This window comes from Nelumbo nucifera, chromosome 1 (assembly GCF_055504915.1).
Source record: "Nelumbo nucifera cultivar China Antique chromosome 1, China Antique-T2T, whole genome shotgun sequence".
Classification (NCBI taxonomy): domain Eukaryota; kingdom Viridiplantae; phylum Streptophyta; class Magnoliopsida; order Proteales; family Nelumbonaceae; genus Nelumbo; species Nelumbo nucifera.
In genome coordinates this window covers 143770554-143791440 of record NC_142649.1, presented here as the reverse complement: position 1 = coordinate 143791440, position 20887 = coordinate 143770554, and the positions used below count along the sequence as shown (strand labels likewise).

Genomic DNA, 20887 nt, shown 5'->3' with positions numbered 1-20887 from the left:
TGTTAATGTTATGGGTTTTAAATGGGCTGTTAAATGGGCTTTATAGCAGTTAATTGATTGGACCAATTCTTCCTTTACATGTGATGTTTGGATGTTGATGTACTGCGACCGTGGGCCATAAGCACTTGGCCCATGATGACTCGTTAGTGGCTCTTGCGCACTTGACGTCCATTAGATGAATCCTACCATTTTTCCAAACCAACTAACAAGTAAGAACAATACCCTTAGACCTAGAAACTAAGGACTTACTACCAACTATGATTATGATTATGAACACTCTAACAAATGATTACAACAACACCTTAACGGTTCACTAACCAATCTGGTGGAGAATTCTATTATCAAAGCCACGAAAAGCTAAGGCATGAGCTAGCTGCCTCCTTTCCTACGCGACTAACAAAAGAGAAGTTCACAAATACATCATTACAACTAAAAAAATATATCCTTATTTAAAAAGGAATATTAAAACAGAATCTTTTGGCCCATCCTTAGGATTCTTAAGAAAGAGATGACCCCGGCCATTAATTAATTGAGAGCAGTAGTCCCATACAATGATGCTCCCAAACTCAGAATGTGTGAAAAAAGGACTCTTGGGGCTGGAAGAGCCTGCTTGAGAGGAGAGAGGTACTTCTCAAGGGTGTCTCTTGGGCGGTGAGTGAAGGTCAGAATGTGAATATCTGGCTAGACCTCTGGGTCCCAAGTCTTAAGGGAATCAGAGTAATGGAACCAAACCCAGGACCTATGGGACCCTCAAAAGTGAAAGAACTAATTGATCAGGGCAGCAGAAGTTCAGTTGGCAAGATACTTTAAAGTCTGGACCCCACATTCAAAAGGCTTTATTTTGCAATTAAAAACAGTTTTGGTGCCTTCCAATTGAACAGAAAGTTAAGTCTTTCATCTGGAAGTGTGTTAATAAGGCGGTGGCTGCCAGAGTCCTATGGAAGAGGAAAATTACTGATTCCCCCTTGTGTCAAAATTTGTCAGGAGCAAAATGAGACTGGTTTTCATGCTTTATGTGCTTGCCGGCCGGCTAGAATAGAAGTGTATGGTTTGGTTTGGAGGAAAGCTTAGTATCCTTGTTTTTTGGCTAAAAAAAATTTATTAATAAGAAAGGATGGGGAACATAGACCTTACCCCGAAAGATCAATACAATAGAGCATGAATGCTTAAAACTATAAATGGAAAAAATAATTTCAAGTAGAATACCTTTATTTGCCTTGTTGATTTGTGCATCGAGACCAAATGCTTATTTAGGTCTTGATCCATTTTAGATTTGCGACCTCTTCTTCTTTTGGACAGAAATGAAACCATGATCAAGAACGCTATCTTTTAAGCCACTTTTATCTAGAACCACAATGTTCTCAATGTCGACTAATGTTCTGGCTATCGGTTTTCAAGTCAACAGTTTGACCATTCGGGTTGAATGGTTCTGATGGTTTGCATTAGGGCAAATAGTTATATATTTATATATGAGAAAGTAGAAATGGAGAAAAGAGTAAAGAAACTGTTGTGGGCTGAGAAAGAAGAAAAGAAGGGAAGAAAAAAAAGAATGAGAAAAGAAAATAAGGAAAAGGAGAGAAAGGAAAGAGGAAATGAGGGAAGAAGGAAGAGGAGGAGAATGATTCGACGGTCACCGGTGATGGCGATATGGTGACAGCGACGGCGAGATGGCGGTAACAGACGCAGATGACAGATCTGAGATATGAGATATGAGTTTTCAAATCTCAGATTTGAGATCAATTTTTCATTTTTTTTCTTAGATCTCAGATCTGAGATCGATTTTTCATTTTTTTTCTTAGACCTCAGATCTAAGATCGACTTCTCTTCTTCTTCTTCTTCTTCTTCTTCTTCTTCTTCTTCTTCTTCTTCTTCTTCTCTCTCTCTGTTGGATCTCAAATTTGAGTTTGTGTCTCAGACTCAGACTCTCAGTTTCTCCCCTCTCTGCAATTTCTTAAACTGCGAACCAATGTCCGGGTCAAACGAGTCGACGGTCTGACCACTCGGGCCAGTAGTTTTCTAACAAAGTCAATGGTTTTTAACCCAAGAATGGGTCAAGGGTGAAATGGAATCGGTTGCTACGATGATTTCCAGGCTGAATGGTCCAACCGTCTGGGTCAACGACGGTTCAAAAACATTGATGTTAACAAACCCTAGGATAAGCATTAGGGGTGTCCATGAAAAACCGAGAAACTAAATCGAACCGCCGAACTGCAAAATGCGGCTAATTGAACCGATCAATTCGGTTTCGGTTCGAAATTCTTGAAAAACCAAAGGACCGGTTCAGTTTTCGGTTAACCTACAAAAAACCAACAATTAACCGAACCGACCGGTATATATTATATATATATATATATATATATATTTAATATAGGTCACATATTTTCTATGTATTATATATAAATATATTTTTAAAATATTTATAATATATTATATATCATTTGTCATTTATAATATAATATTATACATATAAAAAACCGAAGAATTGAAACGGTTAAAAACCAAAACCGACGGACCAGTTAACTGGTGGTACCAATTCGATTTCGATTTGGCGAAATGAAAAAACCGATACCAGAGGTTCGATTTACAAAAAAGGACCATGGTTCGATTAACGGAACCCTAAACACCCCTAATAAGCATTAGATTCTTCAGTTTTAGTTTCCATGCCAACCATAACAGATGTAGTTTCTTTCCCTTTTTGCTTTGAATTAAAATCCCGTTTGACATTAAGACGTTTTTGAATCATAGCACTAAACCTTTTCAATTCCATAATGTCAATCATCTCTACTTCTGATTGAGAGTCATCATCTTGCCCCAAGTTTGAACCTTTTTCTCTATTATGTATATTAGAACAAAAAAACATTCTCCTGTGTCAATCGGATTTGGTAATGGTGAAATGGAAGTGTCCTCATTGTCGACTAATGCCACGGGAGGAAAAACATCAAAACTATTTTTCCATCGATCAAACCTTCCAATCAAGATGAGAAATTCTATAGTTGGTGGGGTTGAGTTAACTTTTTTGCCAAAATCCCAAAATGGTCTGTTATAGTCAGCAAGAAAAAGGTCCTCTTTAACCATAATACCTTGTTTGTGAACAGGCATTGGGTAAACACTCGCATTAAATGGACCTAAAATAACTGGCATTTCAGATTCTTCATTTATATTTTCAGCAAACACCTCCAAGTTTTCTCTTATCTAAGGGAGTTTCCAATTATATCAATTTCCTATTGAGAGGAGATTGTTTATACTTTGTTTTCATGGCCACCAGCCAACTAGCAGGAATCTTCACCATATTGTGCTATCAAGCATTAGCGTCATGAACGCGAGATGGATGTTTCTTCCTATTGATCCAGCTCAATACAAACCCAAGTTGCATTTGTTCTAAAGAGACTTATAGTTACAGGATCAAGCTTTAGCAATGGGCCAATGGCTTAGGCAATAGAACACAATAAACCTTCCAAAAAAAAGCTAATCGGAAGAAAGAGGAGATTGATCCAAACGGAAACCACAAATGGCCCCTAGCCGAACACAAAATATGGCATCCACTTGAATAATTTAAATAAAAATGATTTGATTTTAAAGATACCACACAACCACACTTTGAAAAAATCCTCCAATATAGCGAAATGGATCAAAAACATGTTTTGAATCCAAAGAAGTAACTCAAACCACACCTTTTAAAAGAAAAGAATGAACAATCAAGTCTTGAATCCCCGGTAGTGTTAGACGGCCATTCATACACTTTCCGATCAAGGTCCATTTGAAAACTTCATAGGGCTGCTACAGATTTGCTCTAGAGGAAAAAAAAAACCGTTGGTTCTCCCTTCTTTAGACTTGCTTACGAGGGAAAGAGAGAGAAAGAGAGAACTTACTATCACAGCAAAAAATTTCACTAGCAGATCACCAGCCAGAATAGTCATGTTTCTGTCGAAGGAGTTATAGGAAGCCGATGGATCACTGGCTCTACGAATAGGGAGTCGCACCCCCGACGGCAGCTCTCCTATAGAGAAACCCTAATTGCACCCCTGGTGGTGTCTCTCCTCAAAACCTCTATTGTATTATCCTGACAGATACCTATTCAACACTTGGTGAATAAACTTAATATGCTTTCCAACAATAAGCGGGTCAAAGAGGGTTGGGCTTAGCTTAATACTGTACCCTACCTGTACCTATACAGGTTGTAGAATCCTAAAACCCATCCCCACCTCAAAACCCATCATTCAAACAAAATAAACCCGTCCCATCAGGGAGGGTTGGGGCAAGTACCCACCAGGTAGGGTAGAAATTGTCATATAGCCCTTTCACTCTGGTCAATATGGAATTTCAAAAATGGTATTATATTTGAAGGTACTAATACAGATCTGATTCATGTTCTAAATTGTATCAACAGGAAAGTGCAGGAGAGGCTGGACTGCTTGGGGACCAGGTCCCAGGTGAGCCAAGCGGCTGAAAAAGAAGAAACTAAAGCATGCTTTTGGGTTCCTCCGGACTATGGTGCTGTGAAAGTGAATATAGATGGAGACTTTTTTGGTGATAAAAAATGACCCTTTAGTGCAGTAATCAGAGACTTCAGAGATAGAATTCTGGCAGGTTCTTGTGGTGCTCTCAAGGTTTCCTCCCAGCTTCATGCAAAGGTGATGTCTTTTGTGGAAGGGGTCAGGTTACTGAGGTCCATGATCGAGGTTCAAGGGTCAATTATTATCGAAAGCGATTGCAACTTTCTAGTTGCAGCTGTCTCTGGATTAGTCGAGAACAGCCCTCCCACAATTTTTTTTTTTTTTTTTTATCAATGATTTCAAAGAGTTGCTCATGAGCCGACTGGTTTGGTTTGCCTGAAAATGGCTTTTGTACTATGGATTTAGCAAAAGAAAATTAGAGTTGGTTTTGATTTGAAACATCACACACCCATTAAGAGTTTTTTTTTTTTTAATGAGGTGGCATATTTTAAGGCCATTTCTAGATGGTTCCCATCCACAAGCTATTACCCACTTCTAATCCCTGGTAAGATCTTGTGATTTCATCAATGTCACAGTAAATTAAAAAAAAAATAAAATACTATATCTAATATAATAAATAAATAAGATTTATCTCTTAAAACTTGTTAGTGTAAGCATGTGCTACACATGTAAAAATTTAAGTATTGACCTTATATGATGATACTCTATTTAACTTTTATGATCTTGATCAAAATAAAGACAAATATTTACATTATATATATACAAAAATATGGAATTTTGCTAATATTACAATTTATAACCATACTGCATTACAATTTTTAATGAAATTAGTTTTAAGGCTGTTGAGACCCTGGCTATTTAGGGTCTTGGGAGTTATGGACTGTTCATAGACCATTTTTATTGTAAAAATTAAATTTAATATACAATACCAACTTATCTCTTTACTATTTGCTTGTGAATGTGCATAATTCCTTAAGTGTTAAATATTAAGCATGACAATAAAAAATGAAGTTGCTTCACATCCAAACCAGAAATCACACCCTTACTTCAATCTAGACCAGCAGGTTCGTGTTTAGCGGTGGCAGAACGGCAGGGATGCACACGTGGGTCCACTAGCATTCACAACGCAGAGGGCCTCACAGTCTACCCACCCTTCTCCAACTACAATAAGAACGCCCAACTCAAAATGACAAATTTGAACTACTGAAATCTATGCTATAAAATGCACTTCTAAATCGCTAGATCTTAATAGAGTTAGTCAATTAATTAAACCATAAGAGTAGTTTAAGAAATTTATTCTTCTAGTATTAATTTTCAATCAGTATTCTATGTATTTGGCTCGAGTGGTAATTTGGTCCTTAAACTTAAAATTGCAATAATCAAGTATTCAAACTTTTAAAACACAATAATGTAATACTTGTCCTTAATCAGCCATTAAGTGGCATGTGAAAAGATACAAATGCCCTTTAAGTGTCATTTAATTTTCTTTATCAACCATCCACTAAAATCAAAACAAGCCACCAAATTTTTCATCCGTGCAACAACACTTTTTTCTTTTATCAATAACACCATCTTCATTAAATTAAAAGAAAAGAGGGAATATAGATGCAAAAGGAGAGATAAAATAACTTAACTCCCCAAAAACAAAAAACAAAGGGAATGAAAAGAAGAAAAATTAAAAACAAGCCCAAAAACAAATTCCCTACTTCTCCTCTGAATATTCCGTCATCTTCAAACTAAAACCAAAGTAATTTATAGGAGAAAATTTTTTCTTTAACTATTGTAATTATCTTATCTAAAAAACTGAAAAAGAGAAGAGTCTCCAGCTACCATCATTGATATCTCTTTCTCTCAAGTATCAAGACAAGTCATCCAGTTCTCCTCTCTTTTACCTATAGGAATAAAAGAGAGTTTGGGCTTTGTTGCAAGGGTTGACAAAGATCTTCATGATGAATAATTTTGACATTTTCAAAATTCTTAAATCGTACATGAAGTTACACATGATACATGTAACTGACGGTCTCCAAAGTTAAGATACTGAATTATCGTATTTTAAAATCTGGGGACTAAAGGATCCCCTTTTTTGTTTGCAGAACATGGGTCTGTGCAAGCTCGTCGACGCCATCTTATTTTTCTTTTTCCTCCTCATCGCCGTGGTGGCTCCGCTCATCGACGCCCAGACCTGTCTCCCTCTACACATGTTTCCCGATTTCCTGGTCGATCTCAAATCCTGGTACGCCCGCGAGTACGGCGATTATTTGATTGTTGAGAAACCAGGTTTTTTCGTGGGCATTGTGTGGCTAGAGCTCCTCCTCCAATGGCCTCTCTCCATCGCTAACCTCTATGGCATTGTCGCGAAGAAATCCTGGATGAAGACTACTTGTTTGATCTATGGCGTCTCTACCTTGAGTACCATGGTACGTCCTCCGATCACGTTTATGCTTAAGTGCACCGAGGGTCTTGGGGGCTAGTACTGAAATTTATTTATCAAAATTAATATAGATCAGAGACCAGAAATGGGTGAAGGATCCATGAACGTTTAATTTCTAAGTAATTAATATTTATTTTTGTTTTTATGTTGAACACATTGAACATTGAAATTTACAGGTTGCTATATTAGGGGAATTAATGGGTTCGGGCAAGACATCCGATAAGCTGCTGAAAATGTACTTCCCCTTTCTGGGTTTTACTGTTTTAGCGATTTTGCGTGGAGTCGTGCCACAGAGTAACAAGGCTTCTTCGGACAAGCTCAGCAGACCCATGATGGATAGAAAGAAGAGGATTGATTGACGACGAAAACCGCACACCCATCACCTTCGTCTTTGTTGTTTGTTAAGATAGAGATTTTTGTACTCGGGTCGTTCTTAGACTTCCTTTGGTGCTCCTGTTTTTTATCCAGAAAGTCTGATGTACTACTGAACCAGTCTTTACTAATGAGAGCCAATTGTTGTAGGGCATCAAATGGATCGAGTTATACTTACATCCCCTTCAGAAAACAGGGCATGGGTGTCCCGTCTGAGACACCCAGAATTCAAAAATTTTCCCACACCCTTAAATGAGCTAACCAAAATCCCGCATCTCATGGTGGACTTTGAAAAGCCACTATAGGAGAGTTCTGGTGGTTTCCCACACAATGTTTTTAAGACTGCAACTATTTTTGCTCTTGCACCAGCACCCATCTTATTTAATCCAACAGCCTGCTGCATTTTCATTTTTCATCTGAAGTAAAGATAAGACTTGTTACTGTAAGTTGCTTCTTGCTACTTCAATGGCTATCGTACAGAATGCAGAGGCATAGAATCTTCATGAGACGTAAATTCTTTAGTTGGTTACTTTGCTCCTGTCAATTTTATCCTAAATTGAATAAAACATTTTTAAGGAGCAATTCTCAAACAACTCCATCACGTCTGCTCAGGAATCGAGCGTGCATATAAAACATTTTTAAGGAGCAATTCTCAAACAACTCCATCACGTCTGCTGAGGAATCGAGCGTGCATATAAAGAGCTAGAACCTTGTCTACAAGATGGAATTTAGAATCAAGATAACATCAAAGTAATGACACGCAAAATATCATGTCCAAGTGAGTAGAACAACTGCCTAATGCCTAGATAATAATAAGAAACAGCTAATGGAGTTTTCTGTCAGGCAAGAGCGTAAGACAGCTTTTACCTGTGTCTCTGTGATATAAGATAAAAAATGAAAAAGCCAGATATTTATTGATAGTGAGTTTTAGTATTTTCTCTTCCATGATGAAAGACGCATTAGTGGAGTTTTCTAGTACAAGAAGGCTTTTAACCACACGATCATGCAGTCACACAAGTCCTTAAGTTGCTCCAGCTTGGCCAGGTCCACACAAACAGAACATTCAGCAGTTGTAGACTTGTAGTCATCTCCGTAGTGTAGTCCATTCATCACTTTTTAAAGGGTATAAACTAAGAACCGAAAATGAACAAACGACCAATATTGAAGAACAAAGTTGGAAGGGCCTTTGGGTACAATCTCATTTGCGCCAGTAACTCTCAACCATCTGATCTACTTGAGATTAGTGGTTGAGCTTAGGTGGGTTCGGTGGACAAATACATGTGGACAATACAGGTTTATTTGGGCTGAAAGAAACCAACGGCCCTGATGTGCATCATTAGTATTCATTTGGTTTTATTTATCTGGACGGAGTTGGACTCTTCTTGATATATTATACAGTCATGAAGAATTCAAGTTAAAACTGAAATACCGCAAAGTGAGAAGAAAATCACCGCAACCCAAGACAAATATACCCAAAAATTGACAGGAATATCTTAGTCCAAAAGAAATCTATACTCAGATAATGGCTTTCAGATGATTAAACCTCGTCAGATTATCTACTTGCATTCTGGAAGGCAAGAGCAAATAAAACAGAACTTGCTCTAAAATGGCCACGGCTAACGCTATCTGGTTCATAAAATTCAGCATTTTACAGAATATCCTTGTAGTTTCAGGAGCTTCAACCATAAAGGGGATAAATCTGCACAATCTAAAGTTAGAACCACTATTTAGTAGCCAGAACCGAAAAGCTTGAAACAGTTGAATTGGATTGTGAATGCCTTGCAACAGGCAGAACCTACAATTGTGCAAGTGGAACATCCCTGGATCTTTAGTGTGCCAAAGAGCACAATCGCAGTGAATTAGTTCGAGGGCTCCACAGGCCATATCCATACTCATTACTCCACTGAGTTCTCGTGCAACATTACATACTCTCGGCTGCAACCAAGGGAAAAAATGTCATACACAGGAGTCTTGAATCATTTGTGGTGGCCATAGAAATAACTAACCCATACAAGCAGGTATCAAAACAGAAGGCCCTAAAGTTCCACTGGAAGGCCACAGAACTAAGAATGTTTAGGATAACTCAGAAATGAAGTAAACAGATCACCATTTCCATGGGTTTTCTACAAGAGCTAAAGCTCCAAGATACAACTCTATAGCCCATTTTTATAACAAGTAAATAATCCTGAACCAAAGATATGTCAATAGATAGAAAGGAAGACAAGTATCAAGAAGAAATTTTAATGTTTTGCATGTATATGACATACCCACACTTATTGGAGAAGGTGAAACAATTATAGATCTATCCTGAATTTCAAATTTGATGTAGGGAAAAAATAAAAGTGCGGGTGGGGGGAAAGGGAACTAGGAAAATAAAATGTGGCATCCAAGCTATGGGATGAACCACCAATATTAATACCAAGAAGGAATTCAATAACAGAATTATGGTTTAATTACAAGGACAAGGGACACCTAATATCAACTTGGGACTTCCATTTTCCTTTGTTTATTGAATAATACAAAGATAATAAAAGAAGATACAGAAACAACTTGGATTATCAGTTATCCTAGTTTAAGGATGCTGCTATCTTTTATACATTCTTTAAAAATTCAAGTGTCTTACCTTTCCACCTTATGTACTTTGATAGAGGAGAGAAAACCCCACCCCTTTGTTCTATAGGCTCAGTTTGGAAGGAGTACAAAAACAAATATGTACAGTACAAATACATATAAAATAATACAAAATACAAGGTTTTGCGCTGTGTATTTGTATTTGTACTCCTTCCAAATGGAGCCATAGGTGAATAATTTGTTATATATGTAAATGTAATCTTAAGGTCCCCTCACCTGGAGAAATTTTGGTGTTAAAACTTTAAATAGAAGTATATAAAGGTAATCTCTTACTGTCATGTCATGTTTACCAAACTCGGCTTCTCAACAAGAAAACATTATACAATCAGTGCCAAAGAAAAATAATGTCTCATCAAATCTGATGCAAGGCAATGAACTAATTTTATCTCCCCCTTTGGCAATTTGAATGCAAATGCAGAATAAAAATTAGAAACTTCCAAGTACCAGATATAAAATTTTCCCAAGAAAGAAAACACAAGGACAAAGTTGGGCAAAATTAACTACATCTAAGGTCAAGAACAATAATGCAATTGTTCCAATACAATTGCTTAAATTCCATTGAAATTCTCAAAGTTTCAACATTTTGTTATGATTTTAACAGTAACTGGAACAAAGCAGGCATGTAACATAGAGTGGATAAGTACTAAACAGGAAAAAAAAAACAAACAGGTACTGACATAGAAAAAATAGGATAAAAACATGGAATATTTTGAAACTGATAAACATTTTTTTCCTTAGATATCACTTGAAATATTGAACTCTTCATGAAATTTCAATTTTTTTTGGACACCTTGAAAATATAAAATTTAAATCCTGGGCCCACAAATAGGTAAGAAGCCTCATCAGACACCCAACATTAATATAGAAAAGCTGACTAATGACTAGTCATGGGGACAAAAGTTAAATACCACACGACCCAGAAAACACTGAGCACCACCTTCAGCCTGAGGTTTAACCCCTAAACTTCAATTGAACAAGTATCTCTTATTCTTCCTGGTCACTAGGCAAAAACAGAAATCAGAGAAGTGCTATAATAGTGGACCGAACTCCACTGACCTCCAAGAATCAGGCAAAAAAGGCCTGAAACTCCAGACCTAATAGAGTCTCATGCAGCTGGCTAGGTTAAAAGCATACATGAGACCAAAAACTAAACTTAAACCTGCTCTGATACCAACTTGAAATATAGCTGTAACAGTCCTAGGTTTAGTTCAAAATCTGTTCAAGAAAAGAAAAGAAGAAAAAAAAACAAAGAAGAAGAAGAGAGGGACAAGAGAAGGAATGAGAGAAAGAGAGAGCAGAATGAATAGGTTCGGCAGCCCCCCTCATTGGCTTTTATATTACTTAATAAAAAGATGATGCAATGATAAAAATACCCCTATCAACTGTGACAGAGAGAAAAACAAAAACAGCAGCCTGAAACAATTACAAATTAAGATGGGGAGCATATTTCTGCATATAAGAAACAACTAAGTATCCCTGTCTACATCTCTACAAAAGAGAAGAAGAAGAAGAAGGGAGGAGATGCTGTTTTATTTAATGTGTGTCAGAGAGAAAGAGAGAGAAACAGAAAAGGGGCAAAGGGCAAAAAGAGGTTTTTATTTCTGTCTCATCTTAAAACCCTTGGATTTTTAAATTTCATTAGTAAAACTTTAATACAAAGTAAAAACGATGTATATAGTATAGAATAGAATGCATAAACACATATGCGGATGACTAGCAACATGAATAATATTATAATAATTAATAAGGTGCCTGCAATATCATTTTTGTCACCTAGGCGGATGACTAGTCACCTATATAGGCGCTTTGTTGCTATAAGCAAGGTGTCTAAGCAAGGCACCTAATCATAGTATTCAATATCAAATTCAGGGTTAATTCATCAACCATAGCAAGAAGCCAGGTGAGGTGCACCCAACAAGAGAGATACATATAAATTTCTCCATGCACAAGAGAGAGACATATGATTGCTCCATGCCTGAGGGGCACCTCTTAAATCCATGCACAAGAGAGATACATATAATTTCTCAAACAAAAGGGAGATCCTCCAAGGCAACGCTGTCAAAATTTTATGATTTACAATACAATTCACGATTTGAATCATGAATCCCAAGGGTTTCAATTCGAATCTTATGTCCAAATCCTTTTCTGCAAAAATCTTACTATTTTTGTTTGAATCCTACAATTTGATTCATAAATTTTATGATTTATGCGATTCATTATGATTCAAATAAATTCAATTAAGAATTAGTTCTCTACTTTGTTATGTTTTTGTTAATATTTGGTTTTGCCAAGGGAGACTTTTCTTAAAACCCTTACTAGAAAATGATTTATTTACATTACTTAAGACTAAAAGTTGAGTTTGTTTTCCATAATATGTAGGTTAAAGAGGAATTATATGTGGATTCTATTGTATAAGTAGTAAATTCTATTGTTTTAGGTACATATTTGGTAGATATAAATTAAAAATAGGGTAAAGTCACTTTCCTATATATATTTAGCCTTCTAATATATCTATATTTAATTTTTTCAAGTTTATAGAAAATAGAAATAATCTTATGATTCACGATTCGATTCGATTCAACTTTCTTTACGATTTACAATACAATTACGATTTTCAAAACATTACTCCAGAAGACAAGTAAGAAAGGAATCAAATGGACCAAAAGCATTTGCCTTACTAGAACCTCAAGATATCTGTTTCACTAACTAATTTTCCAGGTGCAAGTGTAATAAATTATGATTAACACTCTGGACTACCTGCAAAAGAAAAGGCCTTTCTTGTGTATTTCCCCAAACTGGTGCACTCTTTGCAAACCCAATGGTGAATGTTGTTATCATTTACTCATTTCCTGTTCCTTTGCTGCAGACATTTGGATTTGTTTTTCTCTCTATTTGGGTGCAGGTGGAACATGCCAAGGGAGAGTAAGTTACTGTTTGACTCTACTACTTTTGCTTGGCCAAAAAGAAGGGGAAAAAATGCGGAGGTGAACTAGAGCAGTAGTGATTTGGACCCTATCGGAAGAATGAAACGTAAGAATCTTTCAAGAGAAGGAGAGAAGCAAACAATAGATTTTGGACTGTGTAATGTCCAAGGTTTTACATTGGCTACTAACTCTGGGTTCATTTAGACAATTCTCTTTTGATGATATTTGGAGGAATTGGTTTCTAGTGGCATCTAGTTTAGTGCAGAAGATCAAGCCAAGACCAGTGTGGACACCTCCTTCTGAAGGTTTTCTGAAATTAAACTTTAATGAGAGCAGTCAAGGCAATCCAGATCCTTTGGGAATTGGAGGAGTCATAAGGAACACAGAAGGGATCATACTAGCACTTTATTTAGGACCGGTGGGGATTGGAGACTCTTTAAAGGGTGAACTGTTTGTAGTATTACAAGGTGGTCAGGTTGCAAAAGACAAACTTGGAGAACCTAGTAATTGAAGGGGACTCCAAGGTGATAGTAGGTTGGTTAAGAGATCCAGACTCAATGATTTGGTGTTATAGATGTTAGACAATGTATGCCCTTAGCTCCAATCAGATTGATGTACAGATACATTTATTGTAAATGAATAAAAGTACATTATTATTTCATGTTGATATTGGTATGTTTTTGTGAAATTACCCCTTAAACTGGACACTTATGAAACTCGTGTTAGTTTAGAATGTTCTCAGCCATTGGATAGGCTTGGAGAGTTTATCTTGCCAAGACTGACACTGATGTGCTGCCAAAGAAGTTGGGGCAGCTTGTCTCAGCTACTAGGGTTAGACCCGAAGCACATGTAGTGTGTGTTTGGTTGAAACACTGAACCCGGACCATTTTCCATTTATGCCCTGGACCTTGGAGATTGATGGGCAAAACTGAAAAGTTACACATAACCCCTAGACTTGATTATGGTACTGCACTAGGTATCGGATGGGACTGTCTTTGATATGCCAATTAGTGAAATCCTTTGTGGGTCAAAACTTGGGTATGTTGGGATAGTCTGAGAATTCACTTAAGTGAGTGATCATAGTGATAGGATCGGCCCCTTTGTCGGATAAAGTGAATGATCAGATTTACACTCTCTCTGATGGAAACCTAAACTGTCAGCAATGGATTTCAACTGTGTTTGAGATTTGGTTTTGCAATATATATAAATATATATATATATATTATGTTTTATGAAAAGTGTTTGCAAAAGGTTTTAATTCCCATGATCCATTCGAGCAAAGAGTGTGACACTACACCTTGCAGCCAGGGGAAAGGTCCTTCCCTGTAGAGCAGTGTTTAATCATTATGGACCGAGAGGTTAAGTGTAAGAGACCATTAAGGGCTGATTACCTGATGGGCTTTATCTTACTTAAGTCCATTATCCTTGGGTCTTCATAGGATGGCTGGATTCAAGGATCATTTAAATGTAAATGTTGGGTCATTTTGAGCCCATAGTGATGAGCTCAGGAGTTCACTGCATTTAGTAGTGAATTCGGCCAGACCTTTTCACAGAGGCTGGGCCGAACCCATGTGGGCTTATTTGAGGTCATTGTGGGGTTCCACGCCATACAAATCAAACCTAAATTGGCCAAGCAACACTCTTGGGTCATGAGCCATGTAGCTAACGGGCCTAAGGCCCATAATTAATATGATTAATTAAGATGTCACATGACAGCTTAAGTTGTCATGTGACATGGGGCGAATCTGGGTTTGGAAATGGGTATGGAGCACCCATCCTCTTAAGAGGATGAGTCTTATTTCTTAATAGAGTCTAGATCCAAATAAAGATTTGGATAATCTCCTAATTTGATTAGGAGAAGTGCTCCATAAAGAGATAAAAGAAGAGGGTGAATTGATCAAGAACACTGGTCAATTCTGCTCTATCTTCTTCTTTTGTCTCCCAAGATACCCTAGTTTGACTACAGCTTTTGGGACTGATAAAGATCAGTTCTCTCTAATTTTTGCAAGAAAAATTCAGAGAAATTTCGTACTCACCTCCCCAGTTCAACCCAAGCAGTTGGATTGCAGTTTTGCTGAAAATTGCGTTGTTGAACCGGCTTCAAGATCAAGTTGTGCCATCTTCAGTGGAAAATGGTTTTAGGAACTGATTTGGGCATGAACTTCAACCTTGGGATCTACACTTGTGGTATCCATATCAGGTATACATCTCCTTCTTTGTTTGGTTTCAAATCTGGTCCAGTTCAGTGCAAGACCGATCCTAGAAAAATGCAGTTTTTCGAAACTTAAGGAATATGATTCCCGGAAGGTTTAGAAAATTTTTTAAATTTTGCCCAGCCATCTAGCATGGTTCGGCCATCCATATGATGGATCCTAAACATTCCTTCAATAGAAATGAAATGAAGAAGTTCTAGTGATTAACACAACAGATGAATCTAAATATACAATGGGTGGGAGAGAGGCTAATGCGTTAGCTGATTCATTAGCTAAGCAAGGGGTAATAAGGGATCAATTGTATTGGGTGCAATTGTACTTTTGTACTAGCTCTGTTCTAACAGTGAGGCTGCATCTCGCGCCTCCCTGTGGGATGCTTGTAATGAAGCCTATCTTTACGATTTTCAATGAAATTTAATGATCTTTTACTTATCAAAAAAAAAAAAAAAAAGAAGTTGAGTTGTATGATAACTAGATCATACCAGGTAAATGCTAGCAATTTCCACATTACAAAAGCAACTGTTAGGAACCTGCCTAACTCGGGGCTCTTCGAGGGGCCAACCTCCTAAATTCTTGGAAGGAGAGAGAGAGAGAGAGAAAGAGAGAGAGTTTAATGCTGAAAGAGTCATTCCCTTATTCCTTTTCTGCTCTACTACTTATAGTTTTACAATCTTGATTGTTACAGTTGTTACAAGTGGATGGTAGTTGTTGTTACAAGTGGATGGCAGTTGTTACAAGTGGATGGTTAGTTGTGCTGATGTGGCCTCCTCTTGTAAAACTGATTAACTGCCTTTTGTTCCTCTTGTAAAACTGATTAACTGCCTTCTGTTGGTCTGTTCCAGCAGTCTTGACAATCCCCCCTTCCTTTAGAGCGACCTTGCCCTCAAGGTCTAATGTAGGAAAATTTGAGTCCATGTGCATGAATATGGGCTGATCTGGATCTCCTCTTTGCTTTGTTAGTGTTGCAAGACTGATGGGCCTTGGGCCCTTGCATGTTTGCCCTTGTAGATGGACTGTAGAGTTTCCTGATGTGAAGTCCATGGTGAGACGGGCCCAGTCACAGACCACGGGTCCTAGCTGTCTTAACCATTGAATGCCTAGCACCATGTCTGCTCCACTGAGATGGAGAGGATATAGGTCCACCGCAAACTGATGACCCTGAATCTTTAGTGGTAGGCCCATGCAAATGCTATTGCAAGATAGGTTGTTACCATTGGCCACATGAACCGTAAAGGTCGTTGTTGATTGAACCGTAAGTCCCATTTTATCCACCAAGACTTGAGTTATGAAGTTAAGGGAGTTGCCACTGTCTATGAGGATTGACACTTGGCATCCTAGAATCAGCCCTGCAACTCTCATTGTTTGAGGAGACGCAAGTCCCGTAAGGGCTTGTAAGGATATTTCAGGCGTGTCATTGGATTGTATTTCCCACCCTGGGTTAGATTCTCCATAACCGGTGATATCGTCTTCCTCTTCAGCATCTGTTTGAAGGAGAAACGCTTGTCATTTCCCGCAGCGATGGCCCGGCTCAAATTTCTCTTCGTAGTTGTAACAGAGACCTTTGTCTCTACGGGCTTGCATCTCTGCCCAGGTCAGCCGTTTGAAAGGAACCCGTGGGCCTGGGCCCAGTACTCCTTCTTCCTTGTCTTGTGTTGTCGTCTTTTCTTGCTTCTGGACCGTATGGTCGCTGCACCTTGCTTGCTCGACTGAACTTGTCCTCATACAATCTTGCTAGTGTTGCCGCATTGATGACCGAAGTGGGCTGCATCGCTTTCACTTCCAATCGCAGTTCTTCTTTTAGGCCACCGACGAAGCTTCCCACCAATGCCTTTTCCGTCCACCCTTGGACTCTCACGGCTAGCCTTTCGAACTCCATCTGGTATTCTTTTATTGATCCCACCTGCCGCAGCTTTGCCAAAATTTCATCAAGATCTTCGAACCCAGATGATCCAAAACGGACAGTCATGGCGTTCGTGAAGTCTGCCCAGGTTTGACGAGGGTGCCCCCTTTTGTACCATTGAAACCAAAGGATAGCTTCCCCTTCAAGATCCGCAGAAGCCAGAGCTACCCTATCTTGCCCCGGTGTTTCATGGTAATCGAAATACCTTTCGGCTCTGAGAATCCAGGGAGTTGGATTGCCGCCTGAGAAGATGGGGAAGTCGATTTTGCCTATTCTTGTTGTCGCCCCTGTTCTGCGGCTGTTTTCATTGCTGCGCTCTTCTTGGCTTCCTCTATCAGTGTTCGTTGCCCCATGATCCAGTCGAAGGAGGAGAGCAGTGAAGCCTTCCTTCATTTCTTTGAGATCTGAAGACATTCGATGGATCTCTACCTCCATCTGATCCATTCGAGTGTCTACTGACGTGTTTCTTGTGTTGGTCATGCTGGCTCTGATACCAAATTGTTAGGAACCTACCTAACTTAGGGCTCTTCGAGGGGCCAACCTCCTGAATTCTTGGAAGGAGAGAGAGAGAGAGAGAGAGAGAGAGAGAGTTTAATGCTGAAAGAGTCATTCCCTTATTCCTTTTCTGCTCTACTACTTATAGTTTTACAATCTTGATTGTTACAGTTGTTACAAGTGGATGGCAGTTGTTACAAGTGGATGGCATTTGTTACAAGTGGATGGTTAGTTGTGCTGATGTGGCTTCCTCTTGTAAAACTGATTAACTGCTTTTGTTCCTCTTGTAAAACTGATTAACTGCCTTCTGTTGGTCTGTTCCAGCAGTCTTGACAACTCAGTGCACCCAGCACTATTTGAACACCTTGTTATTGATGTTTGATTAGTTTGTAAATGTTTCTTTACCACAACACATCCAACTACCAAACTCATTGCTTGTTCCTAATTTCTTTATGTGTTTGAGGTCTTTCCATTTACAACTGTAACTTTATAAGTTAAGTTGTTTCTAGGGTATTGGATGCAATTGACTAGATGTACAAGCAGTGATTTAAAAGGTGCAAAAGCACTTTCAAAAGATGCATGCCTAGTACGCCTTTTGAAAATTGTACGCTCTTTAGATTTTTTTGAAACTAGCGGCTGGGTCGAGGGCTCCACCCCCGGACCCCAACCATGCCCCTTGAGGCAAGCCCAAACAAGTCCATGTTAGGGTCTTAAATTCTTAATTCTCAAACAAAAAATAATGATTTTATAATTTTAATTGCCTTTTAAGAAGATATTTTATTAAGATGAATGAATGAACAACATTAGCAAATATGGGTTCTCGGAGCGAACCGAAGCAGAGTAGAACCCCCTATTTGCTAATGTTGTTCATTCATTTTTTTAATAAATCGTTGTTCATTCATTCATCTTAATAAAATATCTTCTTAAAAAGGAAATTAAAATTATAAAATCATTATTTTGTGTGATAATTAAGAATTTAAGACCCTAACATGGACTTGTTTGGGCTTGCCTCGAGCGGGTGGCACAAAGGTGACTCGTAGAATCAGGAATGTAATATGTTTTACATCACATTAGCTACTTGAAGTAATGCAATTGAGGATAAAAACGAGATTGTGGGCTTTACATGCTTGAAAATGTTTTATATGTTTGATTTTATTTTTAAATTTTCATTTGAATATGCTTTACATGTTATGTTTATGCATTTTAATTTTAGACAATAGGAGACAATAGGTTTTTTAAACAATTAATTTTAAAATCTAAGTTTATATTTCTTATTAATATTATGTTTAATATTTTTATTTTTTGCTTTTTTTTTATTTTTTGGCATTTTTTAATTTTATGACTTTTTTTATTTTTTAGCAAATTTTTGTATTTTTACGCCTTGCTTCAAAAAGGCGTGTGCCTCGCTTTGACCCTTGTGCCTTGCACTTTTAAAATACTGTGTACAAGAGCAACATGAAGTGAAAGAGAAAATTCATTTGCCCACATGCACACTTTCAAAAGCATATTGTGTTGTGTGGCTAAGTTTCAATCTAATAGATTTGGGATTCATAGTCATAGCATAGTTCCTCCTAATTCTGTTCTTGAGACAGCAATTCAAGTGTCTATGTTTCCGCTTTTTAAAATCCAGTAAGATATTTAACAAGAAGCTTTCTGTTTTAATACTCTGTTTCATGAACTCTTATAGCCTAAGACCGCATTTTCAGTCCCTAAACCAACCCAACAATCACCCTTCCAATCCCTCCACCAAAACCACAAGATTCAAAAAGGGAGAGTGGGGAGAGGAAGGAAATAACGAAAACATGAGATTCAACCTATTGTCTCCTTTTAAATGTATTGACGTTCCATGCCCTATAACCTGCAACTACACTCACACGTCCACTACTAGTCAACCACTTATGTTCTATTCAATCTAAGTTCATCCTTTCTATATTCCCCTTCATATTTTCCTAGCAACCCAACCCCAGAAATGCTGGTTCTTATCCATTCTTACCAATTAGAGTAATCTTAACTGTTCAACATTAATAACCCAATTTCTGTACATTCACTCCACCATTTTTCCCTGTACACTTTCCAGTCAAAAAAAAATTTGATAGATAAAATTCAATTGATTTCATTAGACTTTCCAGTCAAAATTGCAAGAACCAAAATGCTAACTAGCTATTCTACACCATTTCAAGACCCAACAACTATCAAAGCTAACAGAGTCTTATATGAGTAATATATGCCCCCATAAGAGAGTAACCAGTTTATGCATGTTCAGATTTTAAAAAGCATATTAAGAAGCATAATTATAGTGCAAGCTATTAATGATTTTTGTGTTGGCATGAATCATAATCTGAACAACAATAAGATTAAATGTTATACAGATTAGATATTAACTTTAATTGCCTACCTACTATTACCAAACTTAATGGTGTCTTTTTCAAAAAGTTCATAAAGCTAACAGAGTCTTATATGAGTAATATATGCCCCCATAAGAGAGTAACCAGTTATGCATGTTCAGATTTTAAAAAGCATATTAAGAAGCATAATTATAGTGCAAGCTATTAATGATTTTTGTGTTGGCATGAATCATAATCTGAACAAAAATAAGATTAAATGTTATACAGATTAGATATTAACTTTAATTGCCTACCTACTATTACCAAACTTAATGGTGTCTTTTTCAAAAAGTTCATAATAACGTTGAGGTTCAATACGATTATCCTGCACCAAGTAAAATCAAGTGTCAAATAAAAATTACTGCATGTGTATACATTTATATATACATATATAGATGTACATTTATATAATAAAATGTACTAATGAATGGAAAACTGGCAATGCAGTAAATGGCTTACATTAATGAAAGTTCCATTTGTGCTTCCAAGGTCCATCAAATAAGGCCTAGTAAAGTGCACATTGAATAGTAATTAGCACTAAGAAATCTAATCAATAAAGAATATTGGTAATAATCTCTTTTTAGGTATTAGGTAAAGTTTATATAATATATATATATATATATATATATATATATATATATATATATTACAAACTATCTTGTTCTTACCTTACTTGCTTTAACAATCTGCCATCAGGTTGCTCTTTTTCCACTTGCCTGAAAAATACGAGATAAATAATTACTAAGTGTTCTTAAAAATCAACCACAAAACAAGATTGCCAAATATAAATCTACCGGAACTGAACGACAGCATGTTGCTTGCTACAGGAAGGGTGATCTGTAGGGATGTCTGCCACCCTTCTTTCTCTCCCAAAAAGGTAACAGCTCTGGCGATGTATGTAAAGGGGCTCTGTTCATCAGATATTCTCCTCAGAAACATAAATTGATTTAATATAACAGATGTGGAAAGTAATTAAAGACAAGCCATAAGAATAGCATTAATGAACTACAAAATAGACACCAAAATTAAATTGATGTCTCCAACTTTGCAAAATGTAATGAACATGCATCTCTAAATTTCGAA

At 37.3% G+C, this 20887-nt stretch overlaps 2 protein-coding genes and 1 long non-coding RNA gene across 12 annotated transcripts in view; 1 reads left to right on the top strand and 2 right to left on the bottom strand.

Annotated features, from left to right (window-relative positions):
* Positions 1-3548: 3548 nt before the first annotated feature.
* LOC148803940 (uncharacterized) lies at positions 3549-4247 on the bottom strand. The gene is made up of 2 exons (XR_016068519.1): positions 3870-4247; positions 3549-3790 (listed from the first exon to the last, which is right to left on the bottom strand). It is a non-coding gene; the product is annotated as an uncharacterized LOC148803940 (long non-coding RNA).
* Positions 4248-6311: 2064 nt separating this feature from the next.
* Positions 6312-7768, top strand: LOC104610879 (Transmembrane protein 97, Putative). Its single transcript, XM_010277710.3, has 3 exons — positions 6312-6463; positions 6548-6871; positions 7062-7768. Exons 1-3 carry the CDS (start codon positions 6401-6403, stop codon positions 7242-7244), a joined length of 570 nt encoding a protein of 189 aa, XP_010276012.1. The 5' UTR covers positions 6312-6400; the 3' UTR covers positions 7245-7768.
* Positions 7769-8726: 958 nt separating this feature from the next.
* LOC104610878 (uncharacterized) overlaps positions 8727-20887 on the bottom strand; it is a 28716-nt gene continuing 16555 nt past the window's right edge. For 2 of the 10 annotated variants that reach the window (XM_010277707.3, XM_088894546.1), the window contains exons 6-11: positions 20599-20713; positions 20473-20520; positions 20264-20309; positions 20059-20129; positions 9057-9192; positions 8751-8965 (exon numbers count right to left, since the gene is read on the bottom strand). In XM_010277707.3, the coding sequence (XP_010276009.1) occupies positions 9153-9192; positions 20059-20129; positions 20264-20309; positions 20473-20520; positions 20599-20713 (320 nt within the window). In that variant the 3' untranslated portion in view covers positions 8751-8965; positions 9057-9152. Of the gene's footprint in view, positions 9193-20058; positions 20130-20263; positions 20310-20472; positions 20521-20598; positions 20714-20887 lie in introns of all 10 variants that reach the window. The other 8 variants (XM_010277705.3, XM_088894542.1, XM_010277706.3 and 5 more) reach the window with 5 other exon arrangements.

Excerpts from the sequence above, each read along its gene's own strand:
- LOC104610879 (XM_010277710.3), top strand. The coding sequence starts at position 6,401 with ATGATGAATAATTTTGACATTTTCAAAATTCTTAAATCGTACATGAAG. Across the intron at positions 6,464-6,547 it reads TGAAGTTACACATGATACAT|AACATGGGTCTGTGCAAGCT; the intron begins GTAACTGACGGT and ends TTTTGTTTGCAG. Across the intron at positions 6,872-7,061 it reads TCTCTACCTTGAGTACCATG|GTTGCTATATTAGGGGAATT; the intron begins GTACGTCCTCCG and ends TGAAATTTACAG.